Source organism: Heterocephalus glaber, unplaced genomic scaffold, assembly GCF_053883595.1.
Source record: "Heterocephalus glaber isolate CG9 unplaced genomic scaffold, H.glaber_assembly_v1.0 deba00001733, whole genome shotgun sequence".
Taxonomy (NCBI): domain Eukaryota; kingdom Metazoa; phylum Chordata; class Mammalia; order Rodentia; family Bathyergidae; genus Heterocephalus; species Heterocephalus glaber.
The window spans coordinates 19,790,024-19,806,647 of NW_028258444.1; the positions used below are offsets into that span (position 1 = coordinate 19,790,024).

A 16,624-nucleotide genomic window follows, 5' to 3' on the forward strand; every position below is an offset into this window, starting at 1 on the left:
GAGTAGAAGGGATTAGAACCAATCACCCTGTCATATTCTCCATAAAAAATTGTCATCTGCTTTCCCTGGTCACAAAAGTACCAAATCGAAGGGCTTGGAGGCCCTCAAATGGATACTACTTATAAAAGCAATTCCGATGGCTTAACATACAAATAACCTAATGTGAAAATACAATTTGGGTCCAGATATGCCTTTCTATGCAAAATTTAGCTTATATATAGTTTAGCATTTTAAATGAGCACTTTGCAACCTCGACCAAATATCAATCATCTCCTGAGGTTTTCTACTATGTACTAACATCAAATCTACGTAGAAACAAATATTATTCCTGTTTTTCTCCTCGATATCAAATGTCCTGAAGCCTTTGTGTTTCTCTGGAACGAGGCCGAGTTTCTGAAGGCACATTCCAGTATAAACATCATCAATGGCATAGAGATGAACCCGGTCAGTGATGTTGTACAGCCTCAAGGCCAAGTGGCCGGAGTAGAGGAATCCACCTCCCCCTGCATAAGGTGGGTAAACCCCAGAGTAAACAACTTCCGGGATGTAGTACTTCGGTTTCTTATCTCGATGGGGCCCAGCATTGTGGATCACATCACCTATAAACAAATCTTCAGCTTTGCTCTTGGACAAGCTATTCAAGTAATTCAGGATGTGATGTGTGTTCACAAAAACACCGTCATCGCCCTTGAAAATGAGCTCAGTGTCTGGGCAGGAAGTACTCACCCACCTGAGAAACAGCACTTCCTTCAGAGACAAGTTGAAGAAAGTATCTCTGTAGTTCCACATAAGAATGTCTTGGTGCTTCTTACTCTCAAATTTCAGCATATCTGAAAGGTCTGGATGGTTGTCCTCTGCCGGGGTCTGGCCCAGCAAGAAAACGCGCACCACTGACTGGTTCCCCACATTGGTTTCTCTGCCCCAGGATTCCCGAATTGCTTGTCTTCTGGCGAAATGTGGAGTGAGGGACTTAATAGCCAGCAATAAGAAGTGTTTCTTTGCACATTTATTTGGCTGATCTATAATCAGTGAATAATTTCGACATCTCAAATATAGGAGAAAGTCTTTAAATCTGTCCGGCAAATTGTTAAAATCTGTTATAACGGATGGGACCCTCAGGTCAGGTTCACAGTAATTCAGATGGCTTCTAGTTGAAGACCCATATCCATCCCCGGTCTGGTTGGCCAGCATGCTCAAAATGGGATTGTACTGCTTGTTCAGCTTTTCTTGTTCTCTGTTCCAGCGTGCCTGGGGAGGACTAGATAGCGTCCAGAACTTTTCTCTGGGTATTATTACCTCCCCTTTTCCATTTTTTTCTTGGCTACTGCTACACTCAAATAAATGACGTTTGCCATCATCAGGATACCCAACAACTTTATTCTTCGACGTCCTACACTCATTTCTCATGTCTTGTCCGGGGGCAGCTCCAGCTCGGCGGGGCGGGGACGTGAGATCGCGGCAGCATCCACGTCCCAGCCGCTCCGCTCCCCTCCGCGTGGCTCAGCCCTGCGACCAGCGCCGCTCACGCTCCGTGCGCCGCGCCCGGCAGGGCGGCTCGCGTGCTCCGTGGCGGGCACGGATGCCTCTCGCACTTGTTGCCTCCGCGGCAGCTGCCAAAATGAGCAGTTTTACTTATTGCTGATACTCTTCATATTTACAGTAGTATTTTTTTCTTTTGTAGTACTGAGGATTGACCTCAGGGAGTGATGAGCTACATCCTGGCCCTTTTTTATTTTGAGACTGAGTCTTACTAAATTGCCCAGGCTGGCCTTGAACTTGCCATCCTTCTGCTTAACCTCCTGGGTGACGGATTACAGGCTTGTGCCATCACACCTAGCTATAGTAGTAATTCTAGTCTTGATTTTTTTCTGAGAACTGAAGGCCAATAAGACAAAATTGATCTTTTTATAAGTGAAGGTCACTGACACTATTTAATGAATATTAATTAACTCACAATAGGGACATCTTTCCTGTAGGGAAATAGGTTTTTTTCTACCTCTACAAGGGCCTGGCACCTAGAAAAGTACTCTGTTTTTTTAGTGCATGCCTTTTTTTTTCTGGACAGTTGTAAGCAAAATGTAACTAGACTGAAACACATAATGATGATTTTTTTTTTTTGAGACAGGATCTCACTATGTATTTGAGGCTGACCTTGAACTCAGCTTCTGCCTCAGCTTCCTGAGTGCTACAGGCATGCCTCACCACGCCTGGCCAATGATGATGATTTCTTTCTTTCTTTTTTTTTTTTTTGATGATGATTTCTTGACACAGTAGTTTACTTGGTATCTAGTAGGTTATTGTACTTTTTTTTTATCCCCAAGAGGGCGATCTCACTATGTTGTCTAGGTTGATCTCTAACTCATGGGCTCAAGTGATCCTCCTGCCTCAGACTCTTGAGTAGCTGGGACTATAGGTGTGTGCCATTACCCAGTTAAATTATGGTACTTTTAACCTGAGATTGAGAAAGGTTTAGCAGTTCTTTTTGTGAAGGTGTTCTCATTACCAGCATTAACGGAGTTTTATTTTTCACAGAAAAATTTTGAAAGACCTGTCTTCTGAAGATACACGGAGCAGAAAAGGAGACGGAGAAAACCCCGGAGTTCCTGCTGTCACATCTATGTCTGTTCCAACTCCCATCTATCAGACTAGCAGTGGACAGTACAGTATGTATAGGATCATTTCCACCTGATGGATACACAGCTTAGGTTTTCTGTAGGAAAAGGTGGTGTGAAGAAAGACTGTGATATTTAATAGTGGTAATTATTGAAAGATAATATTTTAAGCTAAGAATAATGCAAAGTACCTTTTCAGTGTTGTCTCATTTACTGCCTACAGCAACTTATTGAGGTAAGCAGTTACTAGTTTATGAGGGAATGGAATCTTAGGAAGTTATACAGCTTGTAGTTGATGGAATATGATGCAAAATTAGATTGTTATGAAGCTGGAAATTTAATCCTTCCCCAACTATAACCATTTTTTTTTTTCGGTACCGGGGATCGAACTCGCGTCCTTGTGCTTGCACAGTAAGCAGCGAAACCACTGAGCCAAATCCCCAGCCTCTTCCCCAACTATAGTATTGCATACAGACTGCTCTTTTGGACACTAGCCACTGTCCATGACCTTAATTCCTGTGGAATTTACTATTTGGAATAGTTACACAATGAAAGATTAAACATGAACATTGGATTTCAGTATGAGGTTAAGGAAGTTTGAGTTATAAAGAGAATTTAGACTCTGCGGTGTGATTTCAGGGGCTGATCACCTTAATGAGTCACTAAATCTCTGTATCTGAAAATGGTACAAAGATTAGTCAGGGCGAAGTGTGGTGTACACCTATATCACAATACTTGGGAGGTTGAGGCAGGAGAATCCCTGAGTTCAAGGCCAGCCTCAACTACACAGGGAGACCTTGGTCTCATAAATAAATAAAATAAAAAGGGCTGGGAATATGGCTAAGTGCAAAGGCTATAGGTTCAATTCCTAATATTGCAAAACAAGGCAAAAAAAGAAGAATCTCATCTAGGAATTAGGTAAAGTCATAAAGGATACAAATGTGGTCCTTGCCTTTGTGTGTTTGTGGGGTACTGGGTATTGAACTCAGTACTGAGTTACCACCCAGCTTTTAAAAAAAATTTTTTTTTGGGTCAGGGATTTAGCTCAGTGGCACCGTTCCTGCCTCAAAAAAGTGCAAGGTCCTGAGTTTGATCCCCAGCACACACACACACACAAATTTTGTGTGTGTTAACTGTGTTTTGCTTAATAACTTAGGAAGTAAAGTCTTGGTTTTTAAAAAGGACATGACAAAATTGACAAAGTATAATGAATTAGCCCTCTCAATATTTTCAAGTTCAGCTTTTAGTTTTACTTGCAACATTTTTAATGAAAAGTTCAACCATACTAAAAGTTGAATAAATTGTTCAAAAGACACATTTTTTCAGGCTTTTCTTTTGATGACATTTGAATTTGGAGTTAATGATTTTAAAGGCTTTTGTATCTCTGGGATTTCCTCTATATTTACTTTTAATACTTTTTTTTTTTTAAACTTTAAAATCTTTGATCCATCTTAAATTTATTTTGGTGTAAGGAGTCGGGAAACCCAATTTTTTTTTTCTAGTTTTCTACTCAGTTTATGGGAGTAGTACTATTCATACATTTAAATCTCTCCTTACTGAAATAGGAATTTAGTATAAGGTGAAGGTGATATTTCATGCATATCTGGGTCTATTTTGATCATTTTTATATTTGTATAGTTCCATACATAATTATTATGTAATAATATAGGCTTTTTGGGTTTGTTTGGTTGTTTGTTGGAAAGGAGCATTTGAGACAGGGTCTCACTGTTGAGCGAGGCCCTGAACTCACTTTGTAGCTGAGGTTGGGTGCCAATTCATGGCCGTCGTCCTTCCTCAGCCTCCTCCGTGCTAGGAGTACAGGTATGTGCCACCATGCCCAGCTAATAATACAGCACCCCCCCCCGCCCCAATTTTCCTGGCTAGTGTTTTAAAAATGTTAACTAGATGACCTCACTTAGGCTCAAAACCTCTATTTTCTGTCACACTTAGGATAAAACCCAGGTCCTGTAAGGCATTACATTCAGGATCTGGCCTTGCCTACCATTCGGGATGGCATTCTGGCCACACAGGTTTTCTTGTTGTACATGACACCCACAAAGCTTGTTTCTACTTCAGAGTCTTTGGGGTTATCTTTCTCCCTGCTTACCATGTTCTTCCCCAAAATAGTCATGTGGCTTGTATCCTTACTTCGCTGCTGAGTATCCCCTTATACGGATAACTCGTGTTAAAGTATGTTCTCCTTTTCTTTAGTTTTCTTCACCTCCATGTTATTATTATTATTATTTTTTTCACCTCCATATTATTGTTTGTAGCATTTATAAAGTAATTAAATTTGTAATCCTGGAACTTGGGAAGCTGAGACAGGAGGATCTGACTTTGAGGCACCCTGGGCTACATAGCAAATTCTAAGGCCAACCTGGACTATATAACGAGACTGTCTCAAACCCCTTCTCAAAGAAAAATACGTAATAGTTTACTTACAGATTATATGTGTATAATTGTGGCTTAGCTTATTTCTGATCTGTCCTCATTAGAATGTATGTTCCTTGAGGGAAAGAACTTTGTCTCATTCATAGCTACATCTTTGTTATATAGGACCTGGCACATAGTAGGCATTCAATTAAAATTGTGAATAAATGAATTAAATGAATACACACACACAGTGGTTGCAAGGAAAGAAACTTGGTAGCAGAGCTCAGTGGCACTGGAGAAGTTCACTTTAAACAAACTTGAGTGTTTTTTTATTTTTATAACATTGTTTGGGAAGAAATTTGTTATGTGACTCTAATTTTCTTTCTTTTTTTTTTTTTTTTTGGTACCAGAGATTGAACTGGGGACCTTGTGCTTGCGAGGCAGGCACCGGAACCACTGAGCTAAATCCCCGGCAAATCTTTTTTTTTTTTTTTTTTTTTTTGGTACCGGGGATCGAACTCGGGTCCTTGCGCTTGCGCAGCAGGCGGAGAAACCACTGAGCTAAATCCCTGGCCCAAACTTGAGTTTTTCTTTACTACATATACTATATATGTTACTGACCCCCCCCCAGTTTTTAAGGCAGTATATTAACAAGTTAAAATATGGCTTATTCTAAGACCATTAAAAAGTTAGACTACATAGAAACTTAGGCATGTGCCTGGATTTTAGCTCAGTGGTTCTGGCACCTGCCTCACAAGTGCAAGGTCTGAGTTCAATCTCCAGTACAAAAAAAAAAAGAAACTTAGGCAAATATTTCATGTTATAATTGAGATAAGTATAATACAAACTAGAATTTAGGGCAAAGCTTCCTGTGATGACAGAAATGCATATCTGCATCACTGAGTACAGTAGCCACTGAACCAGGTGACTGTTGAGTCCTTGAAATGTGGCTGGAGAGATTGAGAAGCTGAATTTTTTATTTTGTTTAATTTAACCTAATAGGCATGCAAGGCTGTTGGTTACTTAACTGTTCTGTATTATCAAATTTATTTCACATCACTACATGCATCTACAAATGTGTATGTTTTGATTTATGTATTACTGTGTCAGTCTGTATGAGCATACAGAAAGATTGGGAACGATGTGCACCAAAAGTTGGTTACTTCAACATGTGAACGGTGACCACTCCCAAGTGAGTGTCACCATGCTGAGTCTTTAAAGACACGAGTTAAATATGTGAGAATATTTGTGTGTAGCAGTGGGGAGGGAGTAGAAACAGCTGAAAAAAATTTTTTCACTTATGGCCCTCTCCAGCACACACACACACACACACACAGAAGTTTATTTTAGCTTCCTGGCAGGTAAAGCATAAAAAGGAAAAAGATGTTGCATAGTTACAATTTGAAAAGAGGGTACAGAGATGAAACACTAGGTTACAAAGGGGATTTTTAAAATTTGAAATTGCATAATGCTAAAGTAACTTCTGTTTGATTATATCTTCTGGGTTTTAATTTAAGGGAAGACCCATTATCACAAGTATAATTCAATGAAAAATGTTTACAGGGAGCTAAGTAATGTGATCCAATAGGTGGGTTCTGGTGACTTTCTTTTCACAAGGAAATGAATGAACAGATTACATTTCTTAAATATCAGTTACATAAATAGCATGTAAAATTACAATGTTTGTTTCCTTTTCTTTTTTATCTTTTAAAAGTTAGCCATGGGTGCCCTCTTCTGATGCTTTAGAATTTGTGATATTAGCAATTAATAGAGTGCCCCATGGATTCCAAAATGTGCTGTTTTTACCAATCAGTTATGTATTATACAACTTGAGAATGAATTTAAGACAGTACAGCTGAACTATAGAATTTTATAAAGAAATGCCATTTTACTGTTTTTCACTATTTGGTTCATCCAAAGTGGTCCACAATTACCGAGCAGAGTTGCATTGAAACCTATTTTAACAGGTAGTTTGGGTTTTTTTCACCCATTTTTTTATGTAGCCTTATAATACTATTTTTTCTTTTGGTCAAAGTTGCCATTGCCCCAAATGGAGCCTTACAGTTGGCCAGCCCAGGAACAGATGGTGTGCAGGGACTTCATACATTAACCAGGACCAATTCAGGCAGTACTCAGCAAGGTACAATTCTCCAGTATGCACAGACCTCTGATGGACAGCAAATACTTGTGCCCAGCAACCAGGTGGTTGTACAAAGTAAGTATGCTTAACTATCTATGGAAAGTTTCCCAAAGTACTTTCAAAGACACTTAGCAACTAATTCACCTTTCTGGCCATACAGCTGCATCAGGAGATATGCAAACATATCAGATCCGTACCACGCCTTCAGCTACTTCACTGCCACAAACTGTGGTGATGACATCTCCGGTAACTCTTACATCTCAGACAACTAAGACAGATGACCCCCAACTGAAGAGAGAAATAAGGCTGATGAAAAATAGGTAAGCAGTAAAATTATACTACCAGAATGGGTAAGGGTTTTGTAAATCTTAGAACATACCATATGTTAGAATAGTATAATTAGAAAGAAGGAGATACATGTCAACTTTATTTTACTGTAAGATTGTCTACTTCAATCCCAGTAGATCAGTGGGCCCCATTTCTTACTTTCTTTATTTAACATGCATAGTATATGCTCTAGAATTATTCTAGTTTTATTGTGTCCTTTGAAATACCATTGTTAAGGAAAGCTTTTCAGACAACATTTTGTTCTTGTTGGACTCACAGAGTTAAGTGAAAATTATACAAGCATACCTTGGAGATATTGTGGGTTTGGTTCCAGATCAACACAATAGAGCAAATGTCACAATAAAGCAAATTATGAGTTTTTGATTTCCCAGTGCATATAAAAGTTATGTTTAGGGGCTGGGGATTTAATTTAGCTCAGTGGCACCATGCCTGCCTCGAAAGCGCAAGGTTCTGAGTTCGATCCCTGGTACTAAAAAAAAAAAAAGTATGTTTACAGTATACTTGTGGTCTATTAAGAATGTGATAGCATTATGTTTAAAACTACTTTACTGGTAAAAAATGCCAACAATCATCTGAACCTTTTTTTTTGCTACCGGGGACCAAACTCAGGACCTTGTGCTTGCGAGACAGGCAGCGGAACCACTGAGCTAAATCCCCGGCCCCATCTGAACCTTTAACAAGTCTGATCATTTTGCTGGTGGAAGGTCTTGCTTTGATGTTGAGGGCTACTTATTGATTAGGTAGTTGTGTTACTTAAGACAGATGTGAGGGCTGGGGATCTAGCTCAGTGGTTCTGCCACCTGCCTCACAAGCACAAGGACCCAAGTTCGATCCCCGGTACCGAAAACAAATCAAAACAAAACAAAACAAAAAACAAGTGAGTTCTACATCTCCTTGAATGAAAGATTCTTTTGTAGCGTGTGATGCTGCATAAAAGCATTTTATCCACAGAACTTCTTTCAGTCTTGGAGTCAGTCCTCTCAAGCCCTGCCTCTGCTTTATTTCATCTCAAGAAACCCTTTTTGTTTTGGAGAGGGAACCCAGGGCCTTCACACTGAGCTACATACAAAGCCCTATAAACATTTTTTAAAATTTTGAGACACAGCCTCCCAGAGTGGATCAAGAAACCACTTTGTTTGCTTATCCATAAGCTCCACCTCCTGTTGCCTATCATCTTTTAACTCTTTATATTTTGGGTTTCTCATATAAGAGAAACCAGGTGACAATTAGCCTTCTGCACCTGACTTATTTCATTTAACATTATGGTCTTAAGCTCTGTTTTCTTACAAATGACTTAAGTTTATCCTTCTTTATGACTAAATAATACTCATTTGTGTAAATGTACTATCCATTCATTGGTTGTTGGGCGTCTAGGCTGCTTCTATAGTTTGGCAATTGTGAATTGTTCCACTACGAATGAGTGTTCTTGTATCTCTACAGTATGATTTCTTCAACTCTTTCAAGAAAATACCCAGGAAAGAGGTATATTTTCAAATGGAATTTATAGTTTTGATTTTTTTTTTTTTTGAGGAAAGCCATAGTATTTTCCAAAGTAGCTATACTAGTTTACATTCCCACCAACAATGTAGAAGTGTTCCTTTTTCCCCATAGCCTCACTAGCATTCGTTGGTTTATGTGTTCTTGATGATGGCCATTCTTATTGGAATAGATGAAATCGCAGTGTTTTTTTGATTTGGATTTCTCTAATGGCTAAAGATGTTAAATATTTTTTAATGTATTTGCCATTTGTGCTGCTGCTTTTGAGAAATATCTGTTAATTTTATTGGCTTATTTTTTTTTGTACCAGGAATCGAACTCAGGTCCTTGCGCTTGCCCAGCAGGTGGCAAAACCACTGAGCTAAATCCCTGGCCCCATATTGGCCTATTTTTTCATTGGGTCATTTGTTTTATAGGGTCTAATTTTTGTGAGTTCTTTATTTTAGATATTAAGCCTTTTATCAGAAGAGTAACTGGTAATTTTTTTCTCATTCTGAAGGTGGTTTTGATTGTTTTCCTTGCTGTGCAGGAGCCTTTTAATATAATCCTATTGTTGATCCTTCGTGTTATTTCTTGTGCTATTAGTGTTCTGTTCAGGAAGTGCTTGCATATGCCTGTGTCTTCAGATGTTTTCTGTATTTTATCTTCCAGCAGTTTCAACCTAGGTTTCTGATCCATTTTGATTTGATTTTAGTATAGGGTGAGAGATAAGTGCCTAGTTTCACTCTTCTGTACATGGATAGCCAGTTTTCCCAGCACCATTTGTTTAAGAGGCTATCTTTTCTCCAGCGTTCATGGTTTTAGCCCCTTTGTCAAAGATCGGATGGCTAGAAGTACATGATTTGTTTGGGGGTTTTTTTTGGTACTGGGGATTAAACTTGGGACCTTGTGCTTTCGAGGCAGGTGGCGGAACCCCTGAGCTAAATCCCCAGCCCAGCTAGAAGTACCATGGGATTGTTTCTGTGTCTGCTATTTTATTGGTCTATATCTATTTTTATGCCAGTACCATGCTATTTCTGTTACAATAGCTTTGTAGTATAACTCAGAATCTAGGATTGTAATGCCTTCTATTTTGCTCTTTTTGCTCAGAATCACTTTTGCTATTCTGGGTCTTGTCTGGTTCTATATAATAGGGTATGCCTTTCCATTTTCTAACATCCTCTTAAAATCTCTTCAGAGTTCAGTAATACCTCAGTTCACAAATGCTTCTGTTTGCAAACAAAAATGTTCAGCAAAAATTTGCTTCCATTTGAAAATTCTGCATTGGATGACAAACACAACCAAGGCCATCTTCCCCAAAATTGTAAAACAAATTAAGTTCATAAACCAGGGTACCACTCTACTGTCATTTTTGTTTTTGTTTTTTTTGGTACCAGGGATCGAACTCCGGTCTTTGCGCTTGCACAGCAGGCAGCGAAACCACTGAGCTAAATCCCCCGCCCAGTGTATTCATTGAATTTTTTTTTTTTGGTACCGGGGATCGAGCTGGGGTCCTTGCGCAGCAGGCGCCGAAACCACTGAGCTAAATCCCCGGCCCTGTCATTTTTGTTATAGAGCTTTTTCATGAACTCTTAGATTAGGTTGATTCCTTGGCATTTAATTTTTTTGAAGTTACCATGAATGAGATTGTTTTTCCTCACTTCTCAGTTGCATTCATTGTAGGTATACAGAAATGTTACTGAATTTTGTGCATTGATTTTGTATCCTGCCACTTTGCTGAGTTTATTAGCTCTTAAAGAGTCCTCTGCTGAAGTTTTTGATCTTCTCTGTAAAGGATTATATCATTTGAATGTAGAGGTAGCTTGACTTCTTCCTTTCCTGTTTATATCCCTTTCAATTCTTTTTCTTACCTGATTGACTTAAAGTTTTGAGTAATAATGATATAGGAGAACTATAACTCCTGACCTGTTAGATGCTAGGTCCTAGGTCACACAGCATTAAGGAATGAAGTCTCAAACCAAAGGAATAAGCAAGAGAGGTTTATTGGAAATAAGGAGAGACTAGCGGTCCGGAATGGGGTGGCAACCGAGGGCCTGTCAGGGTAATTGATATGGCAGAGTCACAACATGGGTCAGATGACAGCCTATAGGATTACAAGTATAGCCGCTTAGCTAATATTGATCCAATAGGGAAACAGGTCATACGTGTAGCAAGGGTACCTGGAAAGAACAAATGCATTTTTGGGAAGGGGTGGGTCCACATGCTCTGGTCATCTGCCTGGGTGACTGTTGCTGAGCTGGACTTCTTGGACCAGGTGGTGCGAATTACAGTATAATTTCAAGTTACTGTTTATCCCTTAGGGAGGCAGGTAGGCCTGGCCTTCAAATGCACTTCCACCCACAATTCTGATGTCTTTACTGTTTGTGCCAACTTCTTTGAGGGCCAAGATCCTCTCTGACTGTGTACTTATTTCTATCTAACTTAGCTGCCTATGGTTATAACTGAAGAGGAGTTGTGAGAGTGGACACCTTATCTTGTTCCTGATTTTAGAGGAAAAGCTTTCAGTTTTTCCCATTTAATGTGATGTTGGCTGTGGGTTTGTCTTAAATGGCTTTTATTAGTTGGAGATAAGGTCTTTTAATACCTGTTTTTGTCAAGGTTTTTAATTATGAAAGTTTGTTGGATTTTTTTCAAAGGCTTTTCTTACACCCATTGTGATGGTCATGTGATTTTTGTTTTTTACATATGTACCATCCTTGCTTTCCTGGATGAAGCTAACTTGGTTATGATGGGTTTTTTTGGTACCGAAGATTGAACTCGGGTCCTTGCGCTTGCACAGCAGGCAGTGAAACCACTGAGCTAAATCCCCAGCCTAACTTGGTTATGATATATGATCTTTTGTAATGATTTGTTGCAGTCTGTTTGCACATATCTTGAAGATGTTTGCATTTGTATTCATCAGAGATTACTGGGTTGTAGCTTTCTTTTTTTGTTGAGTTCTTGTCCAATTTTAGTATTGGGTCATGCTGTCTTCATGGAATGAGTTTGGAAATGTTCCTTCCCTCTCAATTTCTTGGGAGAGTTTGAGGATCACTGGCATTAGTTCTCTGAAATTCTGGTAAAATTCAGCAGTGAATCATCATATCCTGAGTTTTTCTTAATGCTTACATTTCATTGCTTTTAATCTGTTCAGGTTTTTTTTTTTATATATCTTCTTGGTCCAATTTTGGTATGTATCTGGGAATTATATCCATTTCTTTCTAATTCTCTAGTATACTAGAATACAGGTTTTTTTTTGGTACTGGGGATCGAACTCAGGACCTTGTGCTTGCGAGGCAGGCGGTGGAACCAATGAGCTAAATCCCCAGCCCTAGAATACAGGTTTTTGAAGTAGTTTCTTCTAATCCTCTGAATTTCTGTGGTGTTTGTTGAATTTTCCCTTTAGTCATTTCTGATTTCATTGATGTGGATCTTTTCCCTAATTTTGCTAATTTGGCTAAGAATTTATTCATCTTATTTATCCTTTCAACAAACTAACTCAAATCACTGATCTTTTTTATTTTTTTAGCCACAATTTCATTGATTTCTGCCGTGATATTTATAATTTCTTTCCTTTTACAGGTTTTGGATTTGGGTTGCCCTTGTTTTACGAGGACCTTGAGATGCAAGTAATTCATTTAGTAATGATCTGTTTTACTAAGGAAGGCACTCAGATACAAACTTCCTTCTTAGAACTGCTTTCCTTGAGCTGGGCATGGTGGTGCACCCCTGTGATCCCAGAACTTGGAGGCTGAGGCAGGAAGATCGCTGGAGTTCAAGGCCAGCGAGACCTGTCTCAGAAAACAAAAAACAATTGCTTGAGTCCCATAGGTTCTGACATGTTGTATTGTCATTGCAATTGCCATTTGATTGTAGGAATTTTTTTAAATTTTGTATTAAATTCTTTTATTGATACATTGTAGGTATACAACACAATTACATTTCTTATTGGGAACTGTACCTTTGTATAATGCATCTTGGTTCTTATTTTTTCCCCATTCCTAGCCCTTCCTTCACGCCCTCCACCCTTCCCTATTTACAAAGACTTTATTTCCATTTTTTCCATTTCTCATCATTTGTCCTTTCCCCTGCCCCTCCCACTACCCCTTTGGACCTTTTTTTCCTATTTTACATTATCGATTATTCATTCTAATCATTGGTACATTTTAGGTATACAATACAATGACGTTCATCATTGGAAATTTGCACCTTTACATAGTCTCTCTTGGTTCTTATTTTTCACCCTTGCCCAGCCCTCCCTTCAACCCCTCCAGTCCTCCCTATTTACAAAGATTTTGTTCCTATTTTTCCATTTTCTCATATTAATCCCATTCCCTTCTATCCTTTCCCCTAGCCCTCCCACTTCCTTCCCCTTTGCCCCTTTTCTTCCTATTTCACATTACCTATTATACATTTAGTCCTTATTTACACTTTCAGTTTCTCACACCAGAGAAACTATTCATTATTTACACATGTGTGTCCTGTTTGTTTCACTTCAGAGCGTGGCCTCAATGTGCATCCACTTAGCTATAAATGTCTCTAATTTCTTATTTTTTATGGCTGAGTGTAGTGCTCCATTTTATAAAAAAAACCACATTTTCTCTCTCCAGTCTCCAGTTGATGGGCATTTGAGCTGTTTCCAAGTTTTAGCTATTACAAACTGTGCTGCTATGAACATGGGTGCACATATATCACACTGGTATGATTCTTTTAATTCTTTGGGGAAGATCCCTAGCAGTGGAATAGCGGGGTCAAATGGGACTTCCAGTCCTAGTTCTTTGAGGTATCTCCATACTGATTTCCACAGTGCTTGCACCAGTCTACACTCCCACCAGCAGTGGAGCAGGGTTCCTCTTTCCCCACAGCCCTGCCAGCATTTCTTATTGGTTGATTTCATGTTAGCAGCCATTCTTTCTGGAGTGAAGTGGAATCTCAGCATTGTTTTCATTTGCATCTCTCGAATGACCAGTGATGTTGAACATTTTTTCATGTATTTATTGTGTTAAAAATGTCTGTTCATTTCAGATGCCCATTTTTCGATTGGGTCTTTAAATTTGGGAGGTCTGATCTTTTTAAGTTCTTTATAGATTCGAGATAGTAGACCTTTGTCTGAGGAAAAGCAAGTGAAGATTTTTTTCCCACATTGTGGGTTGTCTCTTCACACTGCTGGTGGTTTCTCTTGGTGTGCAGAAGCTTTTTAATAAGAAGAGATCCCACTTGTTGATTGTTTGTGCTAGTTCACGGGCAACTGAGGTTTTGTTCATAAAATCTTTTCCTACACCGATGTCTTCAAGGGTTCTACCTAACCTCTGTTCCAACTGGTTCAGAGTTTCTATTTTAATATTTAGATCTTTAATCCATTTTGATTTTAGTTTAGTGCATGGTGAGAGATACAGGTCCAGTTTTAATCTTTGTTTTCCAGCACCATTTATTAAAGAGGCTATCTTTCCTCCAGTGAGGGTGTTTGGCTCCTTTGTCAAAGATGAGATGGCTGAGTGGGTCTGGCGTTGTTTCTGCACCTTCTAATCTGTTCCACTGGTGCTCAAGTCTGTTTCTTTGCCAGTACCGTGCTGTTTTTATCACAGTAGTTTTGTAGTATAGTTGCAGGTTGGGGATTGTGATACCCCCGGCCATGTCTCTGTTGCCTAGAATTGCTTGTGCTATTCTAGGTTTCTTCTGATTCCAAATGAATTTTTGGATTGTTTTCTCTAGTTCTGTGAAGTTTATTGTTGGAATTTCAATCGGCATTGCATTAAATCTATATAGCAGTTTTGGAAGTACAGCCATTTTCACTATGTTGATCCTTCCTACCCAGAAGCAGTGGATGTCTGTCCATTTTCTGATATCATCTTCAATCTCTCTTTTCAGAGTGCCATAGTTTTCAGAGAAGAGGTCTTTGATTTCTTTTGTTAGGATGATTCCTAGGTATTTCAGTTATTTGGATGCTATTGTGAGAGGAATTATTTGCCCTATTTCTCTCTGAGTCTGTCATTGGTGTAGAGGAAAGCTATTGATTTTTTTTGTGTTGACTTTGTAACCAGCTACTTGACTGAATTTGGTTAAGTCTAGAAGACGTTTGGTGGAGTTCTTGGGGTCTTCTATATAGAGTATCATGTCATCTGCAAATAATGACAGTTTGACTTCTTCATTTCCTATCTTTATTCCTTTTATTTCTTTCTCTTGTCTAATTGCTGTGGCTAATGTTTCCAAAACTATATTGAACAAGAGTGGTGATAGTGGACATCCTTTTCTTGTTCCTGATTTTAATGTGAAGGATTTCAGTTTTTGACCATTTAGTATGATATTGGCTGTTGGTTTTTCATAGATGGCTTCTATCAGTTTGAGGTAGAGACCATCTATTCCAATTTTTTGTAGGGTTTTTATCATAAATGCATGTTGGATTTTGTCAAATGCTTTTTCTGCATCTATGGAGATGATCATATGGTTTTTGTCCTTGGCTCTGTTGATATAGTGTATTACATTGATTGATTTTCATATATTGAACCATCCCTGCATCCCTGGGATGAATCCCACTTGATCAGGGTGTATGATCTTCTTGATGATCTTCTGCATTCTGTTTGCCATTATCTTATTAAGGATTTTTGCATCTATGTTCATTAGTGAGATTGGCCTATAGTTCTCTTTTTCAGTTGGGTCTTTCTCTGCTTTGGGGATTAAGGTGATGCTTACTTCCAGGAATGAATTTGGGAGTATTGCTTCCCTTTCAGTTTCATTGAAGAGTTTAAACAGTAGTGGCAGCAGTTCCTCTCTAAATGTCTTGTAGAATTCAGCAGTGAAGCCATCAGGGCCTGGGCTTTTCTTAGTTGATAAGTTTTTAATTACATTTTCAATTTCATTGGTTGACATTGGGTTGTTCAGAATTTTTAGGTCTTCTTTGTTCAACTTTGGTAATTCATATCTATCTAGGAATCTGTCCATTTCTTCTGTGTTGTCCATCCTATTGGCATATAGGTTCTGGAAGTAGGTATTGATGATCACCTGGATTTCTGCAGGGTCTGTTGTAATTTCACCCTTTTCATTCCTAATTGCATGGATTTGGGCCTTTTCTTTCCTTTTTCTGACAAGGTTGGCTAAAGGTTTGTCAATTTTGTTGATTCTTTTGAAGAACCAACTCTTGGCTTCATTGATTTTTTGTATCATTCTCTTAGTCTCCATTGCATTCATTTCTCCTCTGATCTTTATAATTTCCTCCCTTGTATGAGCTTTGGGGTTATCCTGCTCTTCTTTTTCTAGAAGCTTGAGGTTCAGCATCAGGTTGTTTAATTGGGCTTGTTCTGTTTTCCTAATATGCATATTCACTGCTATGAATTTCCCTCGTAAGACTGCTTTCCTTGTGTCCCATAGATTCCAATATGTTGTATTGTCATTGTCATTTAATTGAAGGAACTGTCTGATTTCTTCTTTAATTTCCTCTGTGACCCCTTGGTTATTCAGAAGTGTGTTGTTCAATTTCCACGTGTTTATGAAATTTTTTGAGTTTCTTTTGCTGTTGATCTCCAATTTCATCACACTATGGTCTGATAATATACAGGGGATAACTTCAATTCCTTTGCACTTACTTAGACATGTTCTATGTGTGAGTATGTGGTCTATTTTGGAGAATGACCCATGTGCAGCTGAGAAGAATGTGTATTCTCATTTTGTGGGGTGGATG

General features: G+C 38.8%; 1 protein-coding gene across 6 annotated transcripts in view; it reads left to right on the top strand.

Moving 5' to 3' along the window:
* Window positions 1-16,624, top strand: part of Atf1 (activating transcription factor 1) — a 63,887-nt gene that overhangs the window by 39,149 nt on the left and 8,114 nt on the right. For 5 of the 6 annotated variants that reach the window (XM_087200155.1, XM_021243068.2, XM_013079005.3 and 2 more), the window contains 3 exons: window positions 2,533-2,663; window positions 7,021-7,200; window positions 7,286-7,445. In XM_087200155.1, the coding sequence (XP_087056281.1) occupies window positions 2,618-2,663; window positions 7,021-7,200; window positions 7,286-7,445 (386 nt within the window). In that variant the 5' untranslated portion in view covers window positions 2,533-2,617. Of the gene's footprint in view, window positions 1-361; window positions 513-2,532; window positions 2,664-7,020; window positions 7,201-7,285; window positions 7,446-16,624 lie in introns of all 6 variants that reach the window. The other variant, XM_013079006.2, reaches the window with a different exon arrangement.